A 26,716-nucleotide genomic window follows, 5' to 3' on the forward strand; every position below is an offset into this window, starting at 1 on the left:
AGGATGCTGGTCCAGATCAGAGGTAGCCAACACGGTGCCCTTCAGATACTAACCACAACCCCCATCATCCTTGACCGGTGGCTGTGCTGGCTAAGATTGATGGAGTCAGAGTCCAACGACACCGGATGACACTGCATTGGCTACCCTGGTCTAGCTGGACCTTTGGCCTAGACCAGAACTGGTAAGCAAAGAGGAAGGGAAAAACTGAATTGGACCATCCTTATCACTTTCCACCCAACACCTCCATGATGTCACCGGTGTAATTATTAACACTTTTGGGTCCCTAGTGGTGTGGGGGGGGGGAGGGGCAGGCTGCCTCCTCTCCTTTTGTGAACGGGGAAGAGCAACCGAGGTGGAACAATGCGAGGAGATAGCAGGGGGGAGGGAGCGCTCCGGAGGCGTGGCTCGGCGAGTGGAGCACTGGATAAATAGAGCGCGCTCAGCGGAGATCGCCCAGGAGTGACTAGCCCGGGCGGAGAGTCAGCACCGCGGACAGCGACATCTCCAGCAGCTGCAGCAGCACCGCCACCACCAGTCGCCGCCTTCTCTCCTTCCTCCACCCAAAGGTGCACGCCATGGCCGCGGAGACTTACCTACAAGGCGTGGAGATCTCAGCAAGCCAGTTTTTCGAGATCTGGCGTCATTACGACGCTGATGGTGACTACAACCCCCCCACCCCACCCCTTCTTCTCAACCTGTCCCACCTTGGCACCCAAGAGCGGGTGGAGAGGGGCTCCGAGGGCTCAGCTGGGCAGGGGAGACAGAGGCCCCGGGGGGAAGAGGACTTTCCTCGCCACTCCTCTGCCGCGCGCCGGAAAACTTTGCCCCGCGCGCGTGCCAGAACTTTTGCCTGCGAGCTGCAACGACCGGGAAGCGTTTGCGAAGACTTAACTGCACCGTTCGTCTCTCTCTCTCTGTCTCCCTCCCTCTCTCTGTCTGTCTGTCTCTGGGTGCCTTGGGAGCGGACCCTCTTGGGAACAGGGTTCCTCGTTTTCCTCTCTGGAGGCACCTCAAAAGTTCAAGCGCACCCACTCAATAAAGAACGCATAGCCTTAGAAGTTACCTGGCGATGTTGCTTTTCTTGGGGACACAGAGAGATGAAAGTTCTGTAAACACGTTGAAAGGCACCGCTGTTTTTCAACGCGCAAATGCCCCCCTTCCCCCACCTTTTCCAGCTGGTAAGGGAGAGTGAGCTAAACCTCCGCAGCTGTAACGAGCGATGCTCTCCCTTTTCTTTGTGTTGCAGGCAATGGGTACATGGATGGAAAGGAGCTGCAGTGTTTTATCCAGGAATTGCAGCAGGCGCGAAAGAAAGCGGGCTTGGTAGGTTAAGATTTCTTTCCCCCGTTGCTTTATCTCATCTTCATTAAAGTAGAGGAACTATCCTCAGGTGAACTCCAGCAACGAGGCGGCACCCGTTCTGGGTGCATACCTCTGGTGTAAAGTGCAGGTGAATATGACCTAGCGATTATCAAAGGAAAAGTGACTTTGGGAAATCTGGGGGAGATGGAAACTAGATAAGAAAGTTCCTTGGATCCTTCTATAAGAGCAAACCAGGTGATACTGGAGTTCTTAAAGTGATGTACAAAAATGTGCAAGGAAACAATTGTTCTGTTACTTCCTCAGTTTTTCCCACCCCAGTGGTTAAGAAGAAATTCAAAATTAGCTGGATGCATTGTTAATATGTTGGCTGAAATACATTTCTGCCCCTTGGTGGCCAATAAACAGATCTGCAGATTAGTTGTAAGTAGAACTAACTAGATATTAGATAATAGTTTGGTTTTAGGATAGTGGAATATTAGCACAAAGCAGGGTTATCTGAATGTTGCAGGTGATGAACATGTTTACTGGGGAAAATGGGGGTAATTAAAATGGTAATCATTGATGTGTTATTTGGCATCAAAGGTAGGAGATGTTTGGGAATTTTAAGCAAAAAGTTTTTAAATAATGCAAAACATATTAACTGCTATCCCTATTTGAAATAAGAAACTATCTCTTATCAGAAAAGGAAATGGGAAAATAGGCTTTCTATTTGCTATTAATGAATATATCATTCAGAGAAATAAGAAAAATGAAGTATTGAGAGTCAGGCTTAAGATTATGTGCCAAATACAATGAAAATCCAATTAAGAGAGCTCAGCTCTGAAAGATAGTCAGTGTCCCTTGAAATAAAGCTGAAGTTATCCAGTGATATCTGACGAAGTCACACTTGGAATAGACTGACTGAAATCAATGAATTTAAGATCATTGAATTCAACTGATCAGTGTACTTCAAATTTGACTGATGTTGTATATTACCAATATGCAAATATTTACACAGTTCCTGTAAGAGTATTCCAACATTAAAATACATTTGAGCTGTCCTTTAATGATTGCGAGTTGACTGCATAAGTGAAAGTTTGAGTCTATCTACAAGTTTACAATTTATGTGCGTACAGTTGAGGCTGCCTACAAAAATTGTAATCAAGCATTATAAAATACATATTTATGATTGCTATCAAGGACCTGAAGATGTGATGCAAAAATGGATTTGTAATAACTTCAATTATTTTTCAAATGAAGTGATGGCTGGTCACATACTTTTTTATTTTTGAGGTTTCTGCACTGTTTTCACTTTTGGCTTTGCAATACGAGTCATTGTCTACATCTCCATAAGAGAAAAATAGATTCATAATTTATTTTCCGAAGCAATCACTATTAAATCTACTCTCTGTTTAATAAGTTCTTCATTCAACTGATAATATTGCATTTTTTATAAGGCATTCATCCCATTTCCCCCCAGGTTTGAAAATGGTGTCAGACTCCTATTAACAAATTCAAGTGCTCTCAAAGTGATATATAAAATCTCTGTAGGCACTTTCTTTTGTGCTACCCATAGTGTTATATTTCCCTTTTTATGCCTGCTTTGAAAGTGCTCAGGTGTTCTTGTTCAGTTTTCCATTGACATTGCTTCTGGACAAGACTATTTCTGGAATTTTCTGAAAAGAACAGCACCAAAAGTTCACTTCACTCATTGGATCATTCTTAGCTTCTTGATCCTTAAAGCTTTTCTTTTTTTCTGGACTAATGCATGTCAGACTATCAGTGGTTTCAAATCTAAGCTGATTCTTGGATTTAAAAGGCTTGTTTTGCAGATATTTCTTTAGTTCACACATCTTGTTTCACTGGATACAATTTCAAGCAGCTTTTGAGTTCCGTGTCCCTTCTCAAAAGCGATGTGTGGCAAAATTAATGTATGTTCTAAGCAATTTTTGTGGTTTTACCATTCTTTTCATACACACGCAACAAAAACTTCGATTTTGCTTGCATTTCAGAAAGCTATTGTTCCTTTCGCTTAACAATAGTACTTAATGTATTTTTTACAACTTCAATTTAAATCTTTTTCACCTTGCATATCATGTCTATATTTCCAGTTTTTTGTTTGTTTGTTTAAAAAAGACTGCTTAATTCTCTTTCCTCCCAATATTTATGACTTGTAATATATTTGTCTTAATTAAGTTTTGGCATAGACTTGGTGGGTAGGATTAATGGGTGAAAATGAATACTCCCCTGTAGGATATGCAGCGTATATTCTGTAGGTCTGCCAAAGTTGCCCCCCCCCCCCGCCCCGTGGAGAACTTCTTTCCTTCTGCAATTCTTAACCCCTAATAAATTAAAGAAAATAAGGCTTCTACAATCCTATGTATGGTTGCTTGTGAGTAAGTCTCAGAGTTTGGTGAGTCTTAAGTATTTATAACAGTCATAGGACTGGACTGTATGCATAGTAAAGGAAGATGTTTCAGAAGCTTCAAAAATCTATATAGTTAATCTTCCATACTTCAAATTTACCTCATCAATAAATTCTGAAAATGCATTGCATTGTGCATCATCTTGCTGCCCAGAAACAATTCCCAAAGACATCTGGGGAAGATTTGTCTTAAGATCTGCTTTCAGTTGTGCTTTATGCCTGACTGACAAGTGCCCAGTACAATGAAGTGTGAACACAGCTGCTTAGTAACAACTTGATGCTTAATCATTAACTAGTTGTTGCTTGGATATAATAATCTTTATGTTTCTCTTAAGCCCTGCTTGGGCATTCAAAGAATGTATGGAGGAATAAAGCATGGAGTATTGGGGTGGCAGCTCCTCAGGGGCTCCTCTTTAACCTCTCAACATTGAACAGGAAGGCCTGAAGGAAGGGATCTTCATGCATTCATGAACTCCCTTAGAATCCTCTCTGAAATCATGGTTCTGATTGCTTAGAGTCCCTGATCTGGGAGGCGATTCCAAGCATGTTCAAATGTACACATGAACAATCTTTCCTTCAGACGTTTGGCCTCACTATGTGGACATCAGGGAGGAGGTGGAGATGGAGATGGAGAAGGAGATGGAGATGGAGATGTTGGAGTTGACCCAATGGCCTTTCTGGGCTTTAATGCCTCTGCGGTATAGGTGCCTGAACTCCATGTGGAACATTCCATTCCTCCCAAATAATATGAAAAGTGGTAGAGGTCCCCTTGCCGAGTTACCCACCTTTCTGTACTTGCTTGACTTTTCAGTACAATGCATGCAAGGATACAAACACATCTTTCTTATGGGGGTGGGACACACACATTAAAAACTTAAACTGCTCACCACAGAATTGGGAAATAGACCATAGCGAAGTGTGTATTGTTCAGGGATCTATTATTCATGGCAAATAAGATCTAAGAAAATATTTCAGCGGCGCCTGTAGATGCTTTCCATAGTTGTGCTAATTTTATACCTGCCAGTAGCAATCTTTTTCATTTCAGTATCTTTGAGAATACAGCGTTATTTGTTTTCACTGCACATTTGAAATAACTAGTGTGGATTTCTGGTAGGGAAATGGAAGTGAATTCAGTGGTGCAGGGCACCTAGCAGCCTGGTCCTATGCAAGTTTCTCAAGAGGAAGTGCCTCTGATTTCAGTGGGACTGACTTCCAAAAAAAGCATCCTTAGGCTCTGAGTCCATAGGCTGCAGTCTCACGCACAGTTGCTTGTGAAGAGGTCCCTGTGAATTTAGTGGGACTCACTTTTGAGTCCATACACAGGCTCAGACTGTACAGACATTGACACAGGCTCAGACTGTACAGACATTGACACTCAGCTGACAATGAACCACTGTCTCACATATGTGATTCATCTTAGATATGTGATTCATCTCACAGCCAGGTAGTGGAACTGTGGAAGGGAGGTTTTTGTTTATTAAACTGAAGAAAACACTGATGATGATTATTAACAAACTCCTTTTGAATGAAATTTGCAGTGATGATGAGAGACAGTGTATGCTACTGTGAGTGTCCACAATTTGATCAATGTTAACAGTGACAAGTGAATGTGGACAAGCCCAGACAAATTTCATAAACGTCAAAAGACTCAGAGATACATCTGTCAGAGTTGACAGTCGGTTCAATGTGATTGTCAACATTCACTGCTATATGTTCATAAAATGGCGTTCTACATACATTTATTAAATTTGTCTGAGGTGGTCAGAATTCATGCATGAATGTAAAATCAGGACAAATTTTGGACATTGACTGTAACATAAAATGAATTATACTGATGTTGTTTTATGAGTTAAGAAACTTAATGCTCTAGAAACTTAATAGTTTTTATATATTTACTTGCTTGGAAATATTTTTAACCATCTCTGTGTTAGCAGAGTGGAGAGAGAGAGAGAGCAATTGCATGTTTAAATTGGGCTGAATTTTTGTGAGGTTGAATTTTTGTAAGGAAAAACAGCTGTTCTAAGGCAAGTGAAACTGTGAGTGGAAAACCTCTACCTTTTCCTCTTTTGCACATTTCCTCCAGCCTGTTTGTGTCCTTTGTGTTCTTTGTCAGCTAGTGCTGATTTTTGTTTTTACTGGAAAAGTCCTCTTCATTGCATGATTCTCGTCTTGGAGATACTGTCAAGAACATGGTGGCATCATGGGGCTATGTAGCCAATCAGATTTTACTGTGTGACAATATCACGGAGTGCAAATGGAACCCTTCCACTGCCCACACTCTCAATGGGGAAGGAAGAGGGACTCTGCCCACATTGCCCATCTGGGGTAGAATGAATGATAGAGATGCATATTCAGATGAGGATGTATTCCGTACTGACTGCATCATTTCCAAAGGAATATTCATTTGGCTATGAATCCAAATGCACATGTCGGTCCATATCCTGTCCCAACTAGTCAAGTAGGAAGGACTGAAGGAGTGCTCACCTGGTTGCCTCAGCAACATGGCTGTGGCCTGTTTTTCATGCCCTTTTGCAAAGTGATGCAAATAACACCAAGAAAAGGGGGGAAACTTTAAATGGCGGGAAAGCACAATAGTCAATGTTTGTGCATTCATTGCTGGATGTAATATTTTTTTTTTATATGCCACTGTGTATAACTTTACATTTAACAACATTCTGGAAAATCTGAAAGAAGAAATTCTGCAGCTTAGTGTTTAATTTTGGAGCAGTTAAAGCCCTTAAGGCACATGGTTTTAGGCTCAGGATATTACTAGACTTGGCAGAACCATCAGGGTAGGTTCTTAATTAATTATATGAATCCTTAGTTTTAAGAAACTGCATAGGGTACAACCTACTGGGAAGCTCCTTTAGCACCATTCATTTCTGTGGAAATTGTGCAAGAGACATTCCTGCAATGGACTGTGTCTTTGGCTTTCTTTTAAGTAATAATCATTGTATTGCACATTTATAGGACCTGACCCCAGAAATGAAAAAATTTGTGGACCAGTTTTCAAGTTCTGATGGAAAGATAGGAATTGTAGAGGTAAGCTAACTGGTTTACTTACTGCCATTTAATGAATTTGTTTATTCATGTTGGTCATAGCTCTGCAGTGATATAAGCCTGTCTGCAAATATTTGTATTATTTGCTTTTGATGTTTCTTGGGAAATGGTTTCTTCATTTTATTATCTCTTATTATGAAATTTATGAACTTATCATCATTTTATTACGAAAACATTTCAGTGTTTTCATTCTGAAGTTATCCATGTAAACAGCAACAACCCAGTTCTTGATGGCATTTAATATTGAGACTGTTTTGCATAACAGCAACAACAAAATAAATGCAAAATCAAGCATAAACAAAATCATCACAGAAAACAGGTTAGAAATATCAAAGCAGAGACAAAAAGGGGGCATCTCTTTTTAAGAAATTCAAATTGCCAAAAATGTTTAGCTGCTTGAATAGTATTTTGTTTAGGCTGACATTTTCTAAAACTGCTTTTCAATGGAAACCTCACAGCAAAAACCTTTCTGGTCTGGACTTAATTTGAGTAAACAATGATATGAAGAATGATATTGTTTCATTTTTGGAGTTTGCTGCATATTGTTCAGTGAGGCTTAAACATGCTTAGGTATAGTTAAATCATGCCCAGGGTGTTGGATATGGTTTTGTATAGCAGCTTCAGCCATTGACTGGTTATATAATGCCCTTTTTAAATGTTCATTGAAACTGAAGTATAGAAAACAGTAGATCTTGCTTTGCAAACCAGCTTAGCTTGATCTTGAAACTTACTCCTGTTGTTTAAAATAATTGTAAGAATACAATCCTCATTCGAGAAAGATGTCAGTCATTGTGATAATAGGCAAGAAATGAGAGTTCTTGTTTCTAATTCTTCTCCAATAACTTATCACTGGACACTAGTAAAACCATACAAGGTTGATTCTCGAACGATGTGATTATCAATGTGATTATCTCACTTGTGAATGCTCTCAATAGCCATTGCTGTCAGTAAGAAAGGTTAATAGGGACCAAGTATCTGATTGCTGATATAAATCTGAATATTAGAATAGCCATTCATTGAGAACTAAGATGTAGACTGTAAATAAATGTGGACTTTTGTCCAAGTAGACGTGCATAGAATGAAGCTTCACAAGAGTTGTGCATGTGAAGTCCTATAAATACATTCATAGAGTGATGTATTTATTGTTATTGATTCAACAGTGAATTATGACTCCAAAAGTCCAAGGCAGAATCAAAAGCTTATGGTACAGATATTTAAAAAGACAGCTCTAGTTGCAAAGCCTCATCCTTTGAAAAAGGATGAAGGGAACTGGAGAGTCAAAGGGAAGAGATCTTATGAAAGATGGAGGCAATGAATCTGTTCTGTTTCCAAAATATGTTTTCTTGTGAGACAATATTTAAGTTCGTTAAAAGGCAAGCTGAATAGTTTAAGGCCTTTTCAGCACTGCTGCTGCTGCTCAAGTTAAAGGAAATTCTGGGAGCATCTTCAGGAGCCTGCATTAGTGTGGTTCTTCCCTGAGCTTTTATCCATTGCCCTCGGGCTAATGTGTAGAATTTGACAAGCCACTTGTTCTTCTAAAAGGCTCCCCCTCCCAGCACTCCAGCTTATTTGTTCAAGTCACTGCCTGCACCAAGTTGGAGTTTCAAAAGCCCATCCTTTAACATTATCAGCCTGCAATCATTCCATGTTTGAATGATTCAATAGCTTTTTTTCTGCTAGGGAAAGGTGGCTGGGTGGTTGGAGGAAGGGATGTAATGTTAGAAATATACCTTTTCCTTGTTTTGTTTTTCTTTTCTTTTTAAAAGGGTGTACACAAACACTATTTATTTATCCGATCATTTCACGACAGAACAGAATAAATTCCTCTCTAGAAATAACATTTTTTTCATAGCACTTTCACTCCTAAAGGCAGACCTGTATAATTCGTAGCCCATTAGTCATCCATGGTACCTATGTGGTGCTTGGAAACCCTGTCATTTTTCAGATACAGCCAAACGGCAAAGCCATGAGATTTACTGATTCCCTACTAGGCTGCCATGTGGCTAGTTGATTGCGTATGGCTTGGTGTGGGTCATAAGGCGCTAATAATCAGTGTCCTGATTTTTTCTGGGACTGCAGAAATGAGTGATAATTGGTTGATCTGTAATACATGTGTTGGTTGGAGAACTGTTTTACCAAGTGTACCCTTCCATATTATAGGAAGTTGGGTTGTTGTTTTTGTTTTAAACCAGTTCTGTTTATCCATCTCGCGTAATATTCTGAGTGGCAGCATTTCTCCAGCTTTCAGATGCCTTTCCAGTTGCCAAAATACTGAATCCTATAGACTGTGTATACTGTAGCTCAGTATACCCTGTAGCTCAGTAGAATACCTGTTTTGCATGCAGAAATACCTGTTTTGCAGCAGAATACCAGTAGAATACCAGTTTTGTATTGCATTCAATCCCTGGCATCTCCAGCAGGGCTGGGGGAAAATCCTGCCTGAAACTCTGGAGAGCTGCTGGCAATCAGCGTAGACAATATTGTGCTAGATGGGCCAATGGCCTGATTTGGTATGAGGCAGCTTACTAGGTTCCTATGTAATGAGGATTGAACCAGAAACCTCCTCCATGTGAAATACGTGCTATGATCCACGCCCAGTAATTGATTGGCCCAGTTCTCTGCATTAGAATCTTAATTCTGTCGTTCCCTCCATCTTTTCTTACTAGTCACCAGTTTGAATCTAGGCTGGGATGCAGCTATTTCTGGAGCAGATCCAGGACTCAACAGGTTTTGGAACTTTCGAGTAATAGCACAGTAACTGAGAATATAACACCTGGCGGCACAACAGGCAACAATATATTGGTGGCATTTTGGAGGCTTTGAAGGCATACTGTAGTTCCATTTTCTTCCCCAGTGCCATTTGGGCCAGTCTCAGTGCCAGCCCTACCATTAGACAGAGTGAGGCAGCTGGTGCTAAGGAGTGATGAGTGGACAGAGCTGGGAGAGCAACTCTGTGCTAGCCTGCTGCTCTCTGGTGCAGTGTAGGAAGCTGTGCCATTGGCAATGTACAAATAAGATTCAAATGTACATCTTCTGTACATTGGATGTGCATGTGTGTGGCATTTTCCTGTATTTGACTTGGGCAACACACTGTCTTGAGCAGATCCGGCCAGCTTGTGTCCAGAGCGGCAAAGGAGTGGTGTTTTTACTCAGGAGACTCAGGCTGTACAAAGCGTTATTAACTTCCTGTCACACTGAGATTTGAGCCATGATGAATCCATTCTGGATTATATAATCCACTCCAGCGTTCTGGCTCTACCAAAACTTCCCACAAGGACTCATCCCAATCTTTGAAACATACAAAAGTTAACATTCAGAGAGACAAATTAAAATGCTGAAAGTAAGAGATACACAAGACTGCATTGGCAGCAGTTTATTTCCGGTTATACCAAGGCAGATTCTCCGAACTATTGCTATAATATTTCAGCTGGAGTTTTCCGCTGCAACTTGGTAAATGGGGGTGGGCAGCAGCAGAATCCTGTAATCTCTGTTTCTTAAAAGTAATATTGGCTGCTAGATCCATCTTTCTCAAGCAGAATTCCAAGAAAGACTGTATAAACAGAAATTTTTAAAAGTCATATCCATACCGATTTCTAAAGCTGCTTCCTTACTGATGGCAAAATTGCTGCAGTTGCTGCATTTTCATATATAAGCACTGTTGCCAGCTGTGAGAGATGTAAAGACAGATGACTTAATTAGCATGGTTTGTCATCTATATTCATATATTACTGAACTCTGTGCAGCAGCTTCTGTGCAAGAACACATGCACAGCAACGGACTGTTTGGACTGGGGTCACTTACAGTAGCACAGAAGCCCCAATAAACTTTGCAAGATGTCTTGTCTCTCCATCTATTTCGTAAACAATACGGAATAAGTAAACACAGGAAGGTTCATTTCTTTAAAACCTTTAGGCACCCAAAATGCTGAACCACAACTCCCTTCATCCCCACTTGGGCTGGTGGGAGTTGGAGTTCAGTAATATCTGGATGGCGAAAGGTTCCTCACACCTGATTTTAATCATCCAGAACTGTGAGGGGTGGAAGCATTTGGATGTTGTCTTGCGCTTCTGTGCTAGTTCCAGATTTTGTGGGACTTTTGCTTCAGGGAGTTGCCCTTCTCCTTTCCTGTGTTGCCACTGGCCATTTGCTTGCTTCTCCATGGGGGCCCAGTGGGGGCCACCTCCCAGAGAGAGAACCATGTGTGCAGAGGTTGCTGCTGCTCCTTCTCCTCACTCCTTTCACTATTTGCTCATTCAGAGAGGGCAGGTGAACATGAAGAAACCACAAGGTGGAGCAGCAGCAGGGCCAAGAGGCTCCATGGGCTGGCAGCAGGGCAGCCGACTTCAGGGATGGGGAATGTGACAGACACCCATCATCCTTGGTCATTGGCCATGCTAGCTGGGATTGAAGTAGAAATGGAATTCAGAAACGTCGGAAGGTCCACGGATTCCCCATTCCTGAGGGGCTCAACAGGTGCCCAATGATGCCAAGCTCTGATAGCTTTGGTGGGGCTTCCTCTGTTCTCGTTAATTGAATAGAAGGAGAAAACAGGTCTTTTCAGTGGTGTCTCTCCAATTGTGAAATGCTCTCCCTGTGGAAGTTCAACCAGCACCAACAATGTCAACTTTTCCTGTTCTCCCAGGTTTTTAAGATTGTTATATGAGATTATTTACGGCCTGTTTTGGTGCTCGCCTTTTAGTAGGGTGGGGAAGGATACTTCTCTACGATGGTTTTAGCATTTCTCTGTTTTTATTCTTTTTTGTGTGTGTGTACTTTGTTATTTTTGTATTTAAAAAGGTGAAAAAAAAGATTCCCATCTCATTGCCAAGCAGCATTCTTTAAAAATAAAGATAGAAAGTTGGGCCTTGATATCAACCACTGAAAATGTTCTTAATATATGTCAATATATTTGAAGGAAAATCATTAGATAAAGTGACATATTGATATGGAAGTATCTTGAGTTAGCTTATGCATTGATTTTACTAAAACATTGGTTCACCATTGGTCTAGTTTGAAGCAGAAAATTAAATATTTTAAATTCCTGTGTGGCATTAGAAGGTTGTCAGCTGCCAGAATGTTCATTTGCCTGAGTATTTTGTTCTCTCAAACTTCATGCGTCCATTTCAAGTATTCTTTTATGTGAAATAAAACCTTGAGTTTACTGTTTTTTTAAAAATCTAAATACCAAACATTGCAGTTCAGCACTTGGCTTTCAGCGTTTCCCAACTTGAACAGTTCCTTTCTGAAATACTTAGAAAAGCATGAGAACATTGAGGTTATGCTTTGAGAACAGTGCTTATAAGAAACCCTTTGCAAAGACAACCCTCCAGACAAAGGCATTCTATTTCTAGCTCATCTAAATGTGTTAAAGCAAGAGCCTGTGGATTAGGAGACGGGAGCTGGGGACAACTAAGGTCCCACTGTACTGCAGCCATGAAGCTCAGGTAAAGGCAATAAGCGAGGAACTGAACTTGGGGTTGGCACAAGGGAGAAGGTCAAAAGTGACATAATTTTAAGTCCAAATCTCAGAAGTCACTGAAGGACAGTTTTGGACATGGCACTGATGGGAGGGAGGGAGGAACAGGAAGCACAGCGGTCTTGTACTTCCTGTTCCCTTTCATGTCCATCCTGTCTGAAATAGAACATTCACACCCTGCAGTCCTGGCGATGCAGAAAGGAGCTCTCGATTTAGGAACAGTTTGCTGGATGTGAAATGTGAATATTATGTTTGAGAAAGCGTTGCAGTGGAAGAACTACAGGGCACTTCCTTTTCTTTTTGTCCCATCAAAAACTGTAATTTAAAGGGATTCTTGGAATGCAGTGGAGATTCTGCCAAATATCACTTTGATACGGATATCTGAAGCTGGTTGAAACCATTACACCATTTCAAAAGGAAGTTTTGGCCCACTCCTGAGGCAAGGCAAGGCAACTCCCTCAGGCAGCAGGATGCTTTTGATTGTGCATCAAACACCATCCCCGCCTCTGCATAATTCCATGAAAATTATATAGCTCTGAACAGAGGTTACAGGGGGTCAACAGCAGAAGGGGCCGGTTGCATTCATGTCCTGCTTGTGGGTTTCTCCTAGATATTTGGCTGGTCACTGGGGGGAGCAAAATGTTGGACTAGATATATTCTTCATATACTCTTACATTATTTGGGGAAAAAAATATGAATATTGTGACAAAATTCAGGTTTATTAAAGGAAAACATGCAGCAGTTTTAAAGTTCTGCAGCAGCTTGGAGCCAAAAGTGGAATGGAAGAACATCTTCCACTGAAGACTCTGTCTGCAAATATTATAGATTGAACTTCTGCTTCCGTCCTTTGGCAGCATAATTACATAGAATATTTCAGAGTTTCAGTTTATCGTGCAACAGTTTGTTTCAATGTGGTATGCACAGAAAATCCTGGTGGATTGTACTTGGTATTTAGAAGACCATTGATAAATATGCAAGTTATTTGAATTTTCAAAACATTTTTTCTCTCCTAAAGCCTTGGTATGATTTACATTTATTTGATGAACAATTGATTTAATTCAGTCTTAAATCTTTTACAGCTTGCTCAGATATTACCAACAGAAGAAAACTTCCTCTTATTCTTTAGGTGCCAGCAGCTGAAATCAAGTGAAGACTTCATGCAGGTAATCTATATAAATTTTTGCATTTTGTAAAATTAAATTGCCAGGTTGAAAGAAATGTTTTTGGTTGTGCTTGATTTAGTTTTAATGGCTAACTTCTCAATTCCAGACATGGAGAAAATATGATAGTGACCATAGTGGCTATATTGATGCTGAAGAACTTAAGGTAAGAAGCTATCTATGTTTATTTATTAATATGCATTTCCTACCCCTGCTCCTAAGGTTTTTTTCCAGGGGTGGCAGCAGAATAAATTGCAAGAACAGAAAGACATAGCAGAACACACAATATATTAAAGAAATTTGGTGTGGATTTTTAAAAGCCCTTTCCTGACTTAACTGTTGAGCCCCTCAAAATGGCCCTGGCTGTTTTGCAGTGTTTCTTAAGGTGCTCAGGGTCTGGGCAGTTCTGCAGAGAGTTCAAGTTCTCTTATTGTGGTGATAGTGGTGGGGACCCACAAAGCATGCATCTTTTTGTATCTTTGCTTTTGTAACTTGATGTATGGCTGGCGTCATTAATAAGAGGCACTTTCAGAGGATCTGAAAGATGCCTGGGAAGAAGCTGTCTCCGAGGAATTCTGGCTCGAAGCTATTCAAATTAGAGGGCTACACAACCCAATGCAGTCTTAATACTGTGCTCTTCCTATTCCAGTGATACAAAACCTTGAATGTTTAAAGACGACAGGAATCTTCAATGTTGCAAAACAATAACTCACATACCTCTGTATCATCTTTTTTCAGCATTGTGGTTTTTGTCCATTTACTCCCTTCCTCCTGGTATCCAGAGCCGTCTTTTCCATTTGGTTTACTGGTGCGTTGCGCCAGGGCGCCGGCCTCCCAGGGGTGCCCCAGTGAGTGGGGGAGCTGCGCGGCTTTGCTGGCGGCCTCCCCATTCCCTCCTGCATGCCTGCCAGCTGCACCTTGTCAACCATATGGCTGGTGGGCATGCAGCTTGCCCCCCAAGCCTCCGCGGGAGAGCAATCCCCGCAGAGGCTTAGGATGGAAGCTGTGCCCTGCCAACTGTATGGCTGGCAGACATGCAGCTTCCTTCCCAAGTCCCCGTGGGAGGAGAGCAATCCCCACAGAGGCTTGGGAAAAGGCTGACAACTCTGGTAAATGGGGAGGTGGAGTGCCAGAGGGATCTTTGCACCACGGCGCCAGATATGCTTAAGATGGCCCTGCTGGTATCATCATCATCATCATCATTAACTGTTCAGGACTATCCCACTGCAGACCACAGATGGGGATTACATGATTGAGTAGTCACATTTGCAGAGGTGGATGGGTAGTAGCTAACTAGAAAGCTAAACACTGTGCTAGCCTTCTCTCTGCCTGGCTAGTTTCTATGCATAGGGAAATCATTTAATCATGTCATATGATAAATTAGGGATGCGGGTGGCATCTAAACCACTGAGCCTCTTGGGCTTGCCAATCAGAAGGTCAGCGGTTTGAATCCACACAACAGGGTAAGCTCCTGTTGCTGTCCCAGCTCCTGCCTAACCTAGCAGTTCAAAAGCACGCCAGTGCAAGTAGATAAATAGTTACCGCTTCAGCAGGAAGGTAAATGGTGTTTCCATGCACTCTGGCTTCTGTCATGGTGTTCCGTTGTACCAGAAGCAGTTTAGTCATGCTAGCCACATGACCCGGAAAGCTATCTGTGGATAAACGCCAGCTCCCTCGGCCTGAAAGCGAGATGAGCACCACAACCCCATAGTCGCCTTTGACTGGACTTAACCATCCAGGGTTCCTTTACCTTTACCTTACCTATAATGACAAATGGACAAAATGATTCCTCTAGCTAGCAGGAGCATTGGCCAGGGATGATGGGAGTTGTGGTCCAAAAACATCTGGGGACCCAAGGTTGAGAAAGGCTGATCTAGAGAGTCTTGAGCAACAAGCTAGCTGGCTGGCTGCCCAATATTTGGAAAGTTATTCACTGATGGTCTAGGAAAATCCCTGTTGATTATCCCGGAGTTTTCTGGATATTTTGATACAAGCTAAAGTGGATTGCATAGTTGTCAGAAGAAGGCGGCGAAGGCCTATAGCTCACTATGAAGCACCTGCTTTGTGTGTGTACAAGGTCCTTGGCAACTCCAGTTGAAAGGCTCTTGGGAAGCAGTGCCAAGGGTTTGAGATGTGGGAAGTGCTGCTGTAACGCCAACAGTCTTGGACTAATAGTCTAAGCTTGACCAAGGAAACTTCATATATCCACCGAGGTTGCCTACAGGCTGCTTGGAGCAGCTCAAAGCCTGGGAAACTACTCTGGCTTGATGCCAGTGTGGGCTTAATACTTCCCCAACCAGCTACTCTTGAGATGTTTTGAGCTATAGCCACCCCTGCCCATTGTCTATGTCCCTGGGAGCTGACATCTAAACCATCTGGAAGACTGCAGGTTGGGGAACGCTGGCACAAAATTTCGAAAGGGCAGTTGCCAGAAGAGCACAAATCAGCTGTTCGATGGGTAAATTCTGCACTCACTGAATGCCCTTCAAGCTCTAGATTTAAATCTACCTGCCCCACCTCCACTGAGTGGCCTGGTTTTAAAACTGTTATTAGACTGGCTGCTCTTTTTCTCTTGTGAAGAAGAAAGCAGCTGGAACATGGCAGTGAAGCAAATCCACGCTGACAAGCCTTTCTTGAGGAATGGCTTCGTGGGAATCACTGCTTACTTGTTCCACCAGCTTCGTGCTACAACGTGGGCCTTGTACCCCCTTCCCCCCACCAATCAATCTCTGCTCCATTTAGTGCAAGACTCTCCACCCCCAACTATCAGAACAAGGAGAAGATCTGGTCTGAAATAGGAAAAGTAGCAATACTCCAAAGAATAATATTAAGAGGTTAGAACAGGTGTGTGTGCTTGAGAGAGAGATGCTTCCAGGCAGTAGACATTTGCAATTCCCCAGCTCTCAAGACTTCTTGCTTAATAAGGATTTTAAATGTCATTATGAACTAGGACAATTGACTGGTCTCCTGGGAAAACAAGTGTCGTTTCCTAGATGAAAAACAGTATTTTTTCAAAGGTCAGCAAAGCAGCTTACTGCCTTCCTTCGGTTTTATTGCCTTTTTTTAACACTTACCACTCGTGTTTGTTTTCTTTCAGAGTTTTTTGAAAGACCTATTGCAGAAAGCAAACAAGCAGATTGAGGATACAAAGCTGTCAGAATATACAGACATCATGGTAAGAGTAGGAAGCTATTTCGTTCAGGGAACTTAGCTCCCTGTCTACATATTAAGGTGTATCTGTTCCAGAAGCTAGGATCTTCTCTCATTACTGTATCTTTCCTATCCCTTATTCAAATTGTGAACTAGCTTGCTGCATAGGCTTCATAGATACCAAGTAGCAAAAGGAGACTCCGATAGATATACCATAATTCAAAGGAATATAGCAGGTATGGCTGCAATGTAGCCTTAATTCATTTCAACGAAGTGTGTGCAAGTTTTCATACACTTGAGACAGGAGTTGTGTTGTTAGATTGAAACTCAGGAATTTGGACAATGCCTTACACTGAATTTACATGAAGCAGCAGGTTCTAGTAATCTATTTGGCACACGTTCAGTGTCCTGGTTAAATCCTGACATAATGGCCTTAAGACAGACTGCTTTTGCAAAATCATAATACTTCTCTTGCTATGGAAAACCAGTGCATGTGAATGTCTGGCTGGTTTTGTTATGAGGACAAAAAAAGGGCAAATTTAATAATTTATTAAATCGGCAAATTATTGTTTGACTGTGATATTTATGATATTCGTCCCTTCTTTTATTGCATATGAAATGTTCTGACATGTGCTTAAGGTGTCTCAGTTTTTTTAAAAATGGTGAGACAACAAAGATGGACTATTCCAAATCAAAATACAGTGGACCCTCCAGATACGATCTTAATTTGTTCCAGGGGTTCATCTGCAACCTGAAAAGTCCGTATCTGGAGGTACTGCTTCTGTGCACGGCGCAATAAAGCGCTTCTGCGAATGTGCATGTGGCGAAACCCGGAATTATACACTTCCGGGTTTGCCGCATTCGCAACCCTAAGTTTATGTATCCAGAGGGATACGTAAGTAGAGGTACAACTGTAATAGATTGGATCCAAAAGTGCCCTTCTGTGAACCAAATGGCTTTGGATGCAGCATAGGCTTCCATTAATGGTGGAGGGGAAACATAGGAAATCTGTTTGTATACCAAGTCAGATCATTGGTCCATCCAGCTCAGTATTGTCTACAATGATTGGTAGTGGCTCTCCAATGAGCTACAATCCTTCCCCAGATAGTAAATAGCTGCCACTTCCTTTTGTTGCTCACTCCACCATCTTCCATGCTTTTCTGGAGGACTTGTCAACCTTTCAAAACAGATTTTCTGGGGACACAGGCAGAAGCCAAGAGCAGGGCTTTACTCAATGAACTTCGGATCCAGCCCAATGAAAAGAGTAACAAAAGCAGCCATAGGGTGAAAGCACATTTGAGGAACCCTAAATGTAAGATAACCACAGAAACAAGGCCTTGTTTTAAAATACCCACCTGTCTCTTAGAGGCCAATTCGCTTGCACTAAACAGGCATTAAGAGACAGGTGACGATGTTAACTGTTTTTGGTTGTTGCTTATTGCTGGTATTGGAGAGAAAAAATGTTCACACAACCCCTCCCTTTTCAGCTCAAGATGTTTGATGAAAACAATGATGGGAAACTGGAACTGACTGAAATGGCCAGGTATGTCTTCTTCTAAGGGGGTGAGGGAAATGAGCTGCAATCAGCAGATGAAATGAGAGGGGGAAATGGCCACATGCGGCTATGAACTGCAAAAATTGGGGCTAGAAACCTCTCTTCTTCTCAGTGTTCAACCCTTTCATTACAAAGACGAATCTTGAATTGTAGAAAGAAAATGTGCTGAATGTATATATATTTATTGTATGTTGCTTATCAAAGCAGTTTACAAAGCATATTGCATTTCACCCCTTAAAATACAATCCACAAGTGAATTAAATAAAGAAAAGTTTGAATGGGACAAGCAGCCTACAAAGAAGGATTTTACATGAAAAAATGTACTGGCATATTTACAAAGCATATTGCATTTCAGCCCTTAAAATACAATCCACAAGTGAATTAAATAAAGAAAAGTTTGAATGGGACAAGCAGCCTACAAAGAAGGATTTTACATGAAAAAATGTACTGGGGTTTTGCAGCTCACTTTAGCAAACCATTTCCCAGTCAGCTGTCAAGGTCATCTCCTCTCTCGTTTCTTGAAAAGGTTTCCCTTTATACATTTTTCAGATATGCAATTCAAGTTCCTACTGTAACCTTCTGCTTGTGTTTTTCTCCAAAGATTACTCCCAGTACAGGAAAACTTTCTCCTTAAATTTCAGGTATGTAACACGATACTCCTAAAAGTTTGAACACGCATAATATAAATTATATGTGTGAGCAGTGATCCAAACCACTACTGTTCTAATACCTGTTTTCTCTTTTTAAAATTAGGGTGTCAAAATGTGTGGGAAAGAATTTAATAAAGCCTTTGATACATTTGATTCAGTAAGTAGACTACTTACAATATTTATAACTCATTTTTATTTTTAAAAGATCTCTGACCTTACGTGTTCTACAAGACAAAACAATGTAGCTGAAAGCAGCCGAAAGCAAAGTTATAATTGCTCATGTCTTTTGTTTTCAGGATGGGAACGGCTACATAGATGAACAAGAATTAGATGCGTTGCTGAAAGATCTCTGTGAAAAGAACAAAACGGTAATTCTAATTTTATTTCCATTAGAAGTGCACTTAAACTCTGCCCTCCCCCATCTAGTCAGTTAAGGTAGTTGCTCTGAATTCAATATATTTCAGTTTCTGGATACAACAGGAAGATAGGGTTGCCATATTTCAAAAAGATAAAACCAGGAAGACCCCAAGTCATTGAGAAATCAAGAAAACATGATTTTTCAATTAGCTTGTCTGAAATTCAGGACAAAGCGTCACCTTTCAGAGATCCCCCCCCCCCATGTCAATTCCCCCTTTGAAATCCTGGTAATGTCCTGGAAAATCCAGATGTATGTCAGTCCTACAGAAAGGTGTACAGATAACTCTAATTTCATGTACATGCCATGTGCTCTGGAGAAAAATACAGTTTTTTCGCACAAGATCAAGGCAGCCATTTTGAGTGCCACGCAAGATCTCACCCTGAAAAGAGTGTTTTGGGGGGGTGAGAGTGAGGCGTGGGTCATATGACTCGCCCAGGCTCTCAAAAGTTGGATGGTATGATATCATAGGAAGCTACTTTCTGCTGAGTCAGGCCATTAGCTCAGCCTTGTATACACTGACTAGCCGTGGCTTCCCAGGATCTCAGCCATACCTGGAGACACCAACAACTGGCTGGGACCTTATGGATGCAAAACAGATGCTCTATCTCTGAGTTACAGCCCTTTCTCCTATCAAACAGCAGTAGTTTTACTCCCAAGTTATTTCCCATTTCAGTGGGCAACTGTTATCATCCCTCTGACCTTTGTCTGCAGGCAGAGTAGAAAAACACTACTTATCTTATGCCTTTCTTTGTATTAAGTGGGCACTGGTGATACTGCTTCAAAAAAAGGGACGTTTTACTACCTGGTTTTGCTCAGTACAGAATTAGTTCCCCTGCTCCCAAACCACTGGCACCATCTCTTTCAAGCAGCCCAGAGGATACAGCACATGAGTGGATTATAGCAATGAACAAGCTTACAGTTAAAATATTTTCAGGCAGAGTGATGCAGTCCTTAACGGCAGGACTCCCAAGTTGACCTTCACACCTGCACGCTTACAGAGGAGCAGATTTTCCAGAGTGTGACTCCACAGTGCTGTGGAGTGACGCCTCAGCTGTATGGATTGGGGCTGCTGTATGGGATTTCCCCCCTTGATTGGCACTTTGCTGAAAGAAAGGACACCAGTCACGGGAGGCGGGGAGGCAGATACCATTGGCCCTGCATAGGTGGTTGCATAATTTACTCATGTGTGCAGACCGTCCGTAGAACTGTCTAGCCAACACTCTCAAAACCATTTTTGTTCTCATCCATACTGAAAGTGCATGCGCTTGGGCTCTGCTGGTTTTTCTCGTGTAGAAGTAACACTTTATGTACCCACGTTACTAACTGAACTGGGTTATAAAGCATTCTCTCTCTCTCTTTCTCTCTCTTCAAAAATCCTCACAGGAATTAGACATTAATCACATTGCAACATACAAGAAAAACATCATGGCCTTGTCCGACGGAGGAAAGCTTTACCGAACAGAACTTGCTCTCATTCTCTCTGCTGACGGGAATTAGAGCCCTCTGATTACTTCCACTTAACTAGTGATATATTATATCTTTAAAAAAAATGACAACAACAACCCCACAACAATAACTGTGCACTATAAGAGGGTAGGCTTTACTTTCTTTTATATCTTGTAAATTTAACACTGCATATAGATAATTAGCCAGGATATGTGGCACATTCTTTTCAGCTTGTTTCTATACTGTTTGTAATGTACAGTTTTTTTGTAACTACAAGGTTGATAAAGAGGATGTCTATGTTTGGGCCAGTCCGATTCGTTTAAAGTAATAATAATAATGACTCTTAAGACGGGAGAAGAGTGGGAGATTTCAACACTCAGATTTCACTGAGACTGTTTTTGGCTTGTTATGTACTTTGACATTTGGGGCTGCAGCAGCTCCATTCATGAAATGGTTCTTCTCACTATGGTGGAGAGAAACTGTGGGGTGGGAAAACTAAAAGTTGTCGGATTGCAACTGCCACCAGCCCCAGCCAGCGTGACTAGGCATGATGGGAGTTGTAGTTCGAAAACATCTAGAGGACTACAGCTGCCCCACCTGTGGCTTATACTCCTATCCACCTCTCCAGAGCTGTCCTGCTGTCTGTCGGCTCAAGTCAGTGGACCATAGGGAAAACCACTCTTAAGACGTGGAAGGGCTACTTATTATAAGCTGTCCTGGAGTGGCAATCATGCCCACTTCAGATTTGTCCCGTGGCACACTTGCTGAAAAGTTTGGCCCTGACTTTGGAGTTACTGGAAGCTTTAAAGAAATGATCAAGAAAGCAAGTCTGTTCCTTGCAAATGATGCTAGACGCAGTGTTTCAACTGGGGGAGGGGGAGGTCTGAGGCTCCTGGCAAACAAGCATTGATATTAGAGAATGTAGCAGCGCTGTAGTTAATTGTGTTAATTCCCAACGAGTTATCAGTCTTACAGCTTTCCATCTTCCCCTGACTTCGGATCCCAAGGCCACAGGTACCTTGGGACACTGAGGAATTTAACTCCATGAGAAGCCTTTAAGCTACCTTGGTAGCCTAACAGGTACAATGATGTCTTACTGTATAAACTGCAAGCTTGGTAAGAAAAGTGTACAACAAAGGATAGGCAGGCAGAAAAGGTACCACAAGCCGGCCTCTTTATAACTTTTAACGTTTAATGATTGCTGCTGTGTCAGAGAATATAACAGTCCATTTTCTAAAAACTATTTCCACTTGCAGAATATTATAATTCTAGCAAACTGCTGTTTTTACATCATTCTGTGTAATCTATAATTAAATTTAATATACTAAGACTGCTGGTGTCTAGTCTGTCTACTTCCTATGTTCTGTTACTTTGGCAGGTGATAAAGAAATAACTTGCACTTTTATATAGCTAGGATCCACAACACGGTTAAACTTGCATTTTGCTCAGGTTAATCTCAGTCGCCACAATCTAGCCCAAACTCTTGTTTCCATGAGAGAGATAATCAGGGATAGTCCTTTCATTTCGACAATGCATGGCACCATTCCACTGAAATTCATAGGACTAAGTTATGAAAATCCTATGCATCTTTATATGAGCACAGCTAATTTTGTTCATGAGCTGGGCATCCCATTCAGTTATCAGCACTGGAACTTAAACCACCTTTCATTTTTTTTTTCTGGATTATGTCCATTGGCTGCAAAAGGAGATACAATGGCTGATATCCAAGTATTATCGCCCTGAACGTTTTGAAAAAGTACATCCTGTAAGATTTCTGGACTACGTTAACAATTGTATGAGCATTTAAAATTGCATTACTTCTAGAACTCCCATGTATGCAATGCGTTCCGTTCTTTGGTTTAAAACGTGGGCCCAATTTTAGAAAGTAAGTTAAAAAGGTGGTGGCTGTACATCCCAGTTAAATCTATGTAATTTCTCCAGAAATCTAGAAATGAGAGGGATATGAAATCATGCATATTTGTGTTAATTAAATGGAGTTCTCGCTGCTTAGGAACAGGTCTGGGCTAAATTTCCTCCATTTAAAATGCTTACAAAAAGATTTATATAAATATATATATATATTTGAAGGGTGCTGATTTTATCCTTTCACCACCGGATAGCTCAGTTGATTAGAGCGTGGTGCTGATAACACCAAGGTTGCAGGTTTGATCCCTGAATGGGACAGCTGCATATTCCAGCATTGCTGGGGGGTTGGACTAGATGATCCTCAGGGTCCCTTCCGACTCTACGATTCTTTGAAAGCTAGAAGTCATTTCGCAAAGATACAAAATGGCCTCCAACGAGCAAGTGCCTTGTTTCATTTCTGAAAATATGTACTAAATTAGGAGTGTCTCTAGGTGGAAAAAAAAAGGCTTAACGCATTAAGAGGCTTAGTTAAGTTCGGTGGCCTATTTTGACAATTCCGCTACAAGCCGAGTGAGCTAATTCTTCACCTTCTCACTCACCTCTAACTTCTCTATGCAATGTAAAATATGACTGTATTCTGAAAGAGATACAATGATTTGAATATCTGCCTAGAGGCATGATTATGAATGGCAATATGATTAAACTTAGATTGACAATTAAACCATCGATTTGTCTTTTCATGCTCAACTGCAAAGGGGAAATCTCATGCTGTGAATGTGTATGATGCAAGACCGACCAGAGCAGTGCTGGGCTTAACTTTTTCCCAAATGAAAAGCATTGGAAATAGGATTCCATCTTTCTTTGAAAAGGATATTTTGGACCCCACTGTCTCCCTGGGATATAAAAACTATTAAGGTGCTACCTTATTATGCAAAAAGCAAAGTATTGCAAATAGATGCCATCTTAAGAAAACACGAGAAGTCTGAACGTGGAAGGAAGTGTGCAAGACACCAACCTTATTTTCATTGATGACTCTGGCTCCTTTAAAGGATCATGTTCTATAAAGTTAGCCTAGGCTTCCAGAGGCTGACTCTTACTGTGACTGTATGAAGGCAGAAAGGTGCTGGTGGTGGGGAAGGTCTGAATTATCACCCCAAGTAGTTGCCACAAAAATTAAGGGCTTCAGTCTTCAATTTTTTCTTTGCTGTCCTTCAAGCACTGACCAGTGGCGGTTAGCTGACTGGGTTGAAGTGTGGTGCTGATAATGCCAAGGTTGTGGGTTCGATCCCAGCATGAGCCAGCTGCATATTTCTGCCATGCAGAGAGTTGGACTCGATTATCCTTGGGGTCCCTTCCAACTCTACAGTTCAAATTCTTGGGCAGCAGAGCCTGCCAGCCAGAGCAGATAGTATTTGGCTTAATGAAACAATAGTCTGAAAGCAGCTCAGTGAGTTCACCCAGCTGTTGGAGCTGCATAATGGGAGTAGACCAGGCTTCCTCAACCTCGGCCCTCCAAATGTTTTGAGACTACAATTCCCGTCATCCCTGACCACTGGTCCTGCTAGCTAGGGATCATGGGAGTTGCAGGCCAAAAACATCTGGAGGGCTGAGGTTGAGAAAGCTTGGAGTAGACCAACATCTGGAGAGCCACAGGTCCCCCACTGCTGCAGATGGCCTGGTATCTTGCTAGCCTCTGCTTAAATGCTTCCAGCAAACGTCCATCATATGTCTATGGTGAAACTTTTCTGCTGGCTGATAAATTGCACGAAACATAAGCAAGAAGACTGAAAAGCTGCATATGCGGATGTCATTGGGTGAAGCAAAATCTCGCTTCCATTTTCATCACCTGCGCTATTAAAAAATTATATATTACCATCTAACATTTAGCAATCACAACCTGCATCAATATTCATGCCGATCAGAACCATCAGTTCTAGAGGAGCAACATGTTGCTCAGCAATCCATAATTAAGCACCTAAATATAAGTGCCCCATTTTTCCCAGCTGCTGTGTGGCTGCAAATCCCACCGGCATCAAATGGGAGCAGCCAATGCTGTGAATCTCTGTAAATCAGGCCAAGGCAGATCATTTACCATTTTCTTTTACTGCATTTTATGGCTACAAGTTAAACTATAAGGATCCAAGTCACGCTACACTTAGACGTTAAGTCCAACTTACATTCATACGAAAAAGTAGAAATCCCACAAGAACTCAGAAAGCCATCCCTTCCTCATCTGAAACATCAAATGAAGTTTTTCTTTTGTCCAGTCCAGGAAAATAGGGGTTTCACTTACCCACACTGATGTGGTGGGTAGTTGCAAGCCCCATATAACCACAGTATGTCAATTGCCTCCAGTCAATTTCATTCCAATTAACTTGGTTCTTGGCAGCTCTCAACTATATCGAAAGTTTGCCCCTTCCAAAGCACACATTGGCTGCTGCAAGGTACGAATTGTGCCCCATCTCCCAGTTGCCAAAGGAGAGGCAATAGGAGTGAATGGACATTGTGGTGACAATGGGACTTACTGCCTGTTTGCTTTTCTAAGAGGGAGGTTTAGCTTTTCAAAGTGGTCCTCCCATAGATCTAACTGCTGGACAACACGTTTAAGTGCCTGTTTTGTGTTTCTGCGAGTTTTGGTTTTTTAAAAAAATCTCATTTCAAATATTCTACACATATTCAGTACCATGGAATTATGCTGGTGCCAGCTCAAGATGCCACCTACGTTTTACTGGGCTCATTTCCCTACAGCAATTCAGCTTGCATAGGTAGGGAGGCTGAAAATCGCACAGGTTGTGTAAGAGCTTTATGAGTTTTCATAACCTGAAATGTGCTTCTGGAGGTTTTCCTTCCTGTCTTATGGTTCCACCTAGTGGCCACTTTTGACTCGGAAGACCAAGAAGAAATCCTTAGCCTCTCTGGTTCAAAAGACTGTCTTAAGAAAAACAGAACTGGGAAAAGCTTGAGATTATGGGAAGCTACTATCAGAGCAGACAATCCTGGGTCTAGAATGACCAATGGCTTCAACTCTAAATAAAAGACGTTTCATATGAATACAGCCGGTCCCAAAGAAGAACAATCCCTACCAATCTCTAGGGCAGAGGTGGGAAACCCGTATCAGCTGAAGGTGCATATTCCCTGTGGAAGACACATACCTTGTGGGTAGGCATAGCCACGGACAAAAGCAGGAGCAGCAATGCATGTAAAATGTACCTTAGTGCAGTAGGCTAGTTTCTACATACATCCCTCTATATCAGGCATAGGCAAACTCTGCCCTCCAAATGTTTTGGGACTACAACTCCCATCATCTCTAGCTAACAGGACCAGTGGTCAGGGATGATGGGAATTGTAGTCTCAAAACATCTGGAGGGCAGAGTTTGCCTATGCCTGCTCTATATCCTCTCTCCAGGAAAGCAAGAGGGATTGTCACAGTTCAAACATACATTCTGCAATAAAGCTGCTAGGCACATTGGCAAAGCTAAGCAGGGTCCAGTACAGTTTCATAGTGGATGGGGGAACACGTATTGGGATTCCTGCACTGCAAGGGGGGTGGACTAGATGACCCTCAGGGTCCCTTCCAATCCCATGATTCGAGAAGAGTGCAACAGCAGGACTGGTGAGGAGTGTGACCCAGGAAGATTTCCGAAGGGCAGATACAGAGGTGTGCAGGGTTGTGTTTGGCTCCTGCGCATCTGTCAAATTTTGTGGAAAGATTAAGGATCTGGTCTGCCAATTAGAAAAGGTTCCACATCCTTGTTGGTATTGGTATAGCTGTTCCAGCTCTTGTGTAAGTTTTCCCCCAATCAAATTCACCTTAAACTTTTTTTTCACAGAAGCTGTGTGGTTTTGTCAACATTTCATTACTGATACATTCACCTCAACAATCGTTCCATGATATCACTGTATCTCAGGGTCACAGATCAGATGATGACCATATTCTCACGATATTGCCACAAATATAAGTTTGGGGGGGGGGGAATGAAGTGCTGTTTCTCTCCTACTCATACACGTAGTTGCCTGATAATAACTGAAGTTTCTCCTGAGATGCAGAACTGCTTGACATAAATGCTTGACTTCAAACTCTAAAACCAAAACTCAGGCAAGATACGAGGCCTCATTCTAAACTGGCAGGCTAAACAAAGTTTTTTGTTTTTTTTTAAATATCACATACCAAACCAGCCCCCCAAATGAAACCACACATTATTGATCCG

The 26,716-nt window shown here is 41.8% G+C and overlaps 1 protein-coding gene and 1 long non-coding RNA gene across 2 annotated transcripts; both read left to right on the forward strand.

Annotated features, from left to right (window-relative positions):
- The first annotated feature begins 463 nt into the window (after nt 1–463).
- On the forward strand, nt 464–22,642 carry CALB1 (calbindin 1). Its single transcript, XM_083451405.1, has 11 exons — nt 464–657; nt 1,247–1,323; nt 6,698–6,769; nt 13,343–13,426; nt 13,533–13,589; nt 16,521–16,598; nt 18,061–18,116; nt 18,730–18,769; nt 18,882–18,935; nt 19,075–19,146; nt 20,580–22,642. Exons 1-11 carry the CDS (start codon nt 576–578, stop codon nt 20,691–20,693), a joined length of 786 nt encoding a protein of 261 aa, XP_083307531.1. The 5' UTR covers nt 464–575; the 3' UTR covers nt 20,694–22,642.
- LOC310682605 lies at nt 19,153–20,562 on the forward strand. Its single transcript, XR_014514046.1, has 2 exons — nt 19,153–19,963; nt 20,410–20,562. It is a non-coding gene; the product is annotated as an uncharacterized lncRNA (long non-coding RNA).
- Nucleotides 22,643–26,716: the final 4,074 nt, after the last annotated feature.

This window comes from Podarcis tiliguerta, assembly GCF_965153285.1.
Source record: "Podarcis tiliguerta genome assembly, chromosome: 7".
NCBI lineage: Eukaryota > Metazoa > Chordata > Lepidosauria > Squamata > Lacertidae > Podarcis > Podarcis tiliguerta.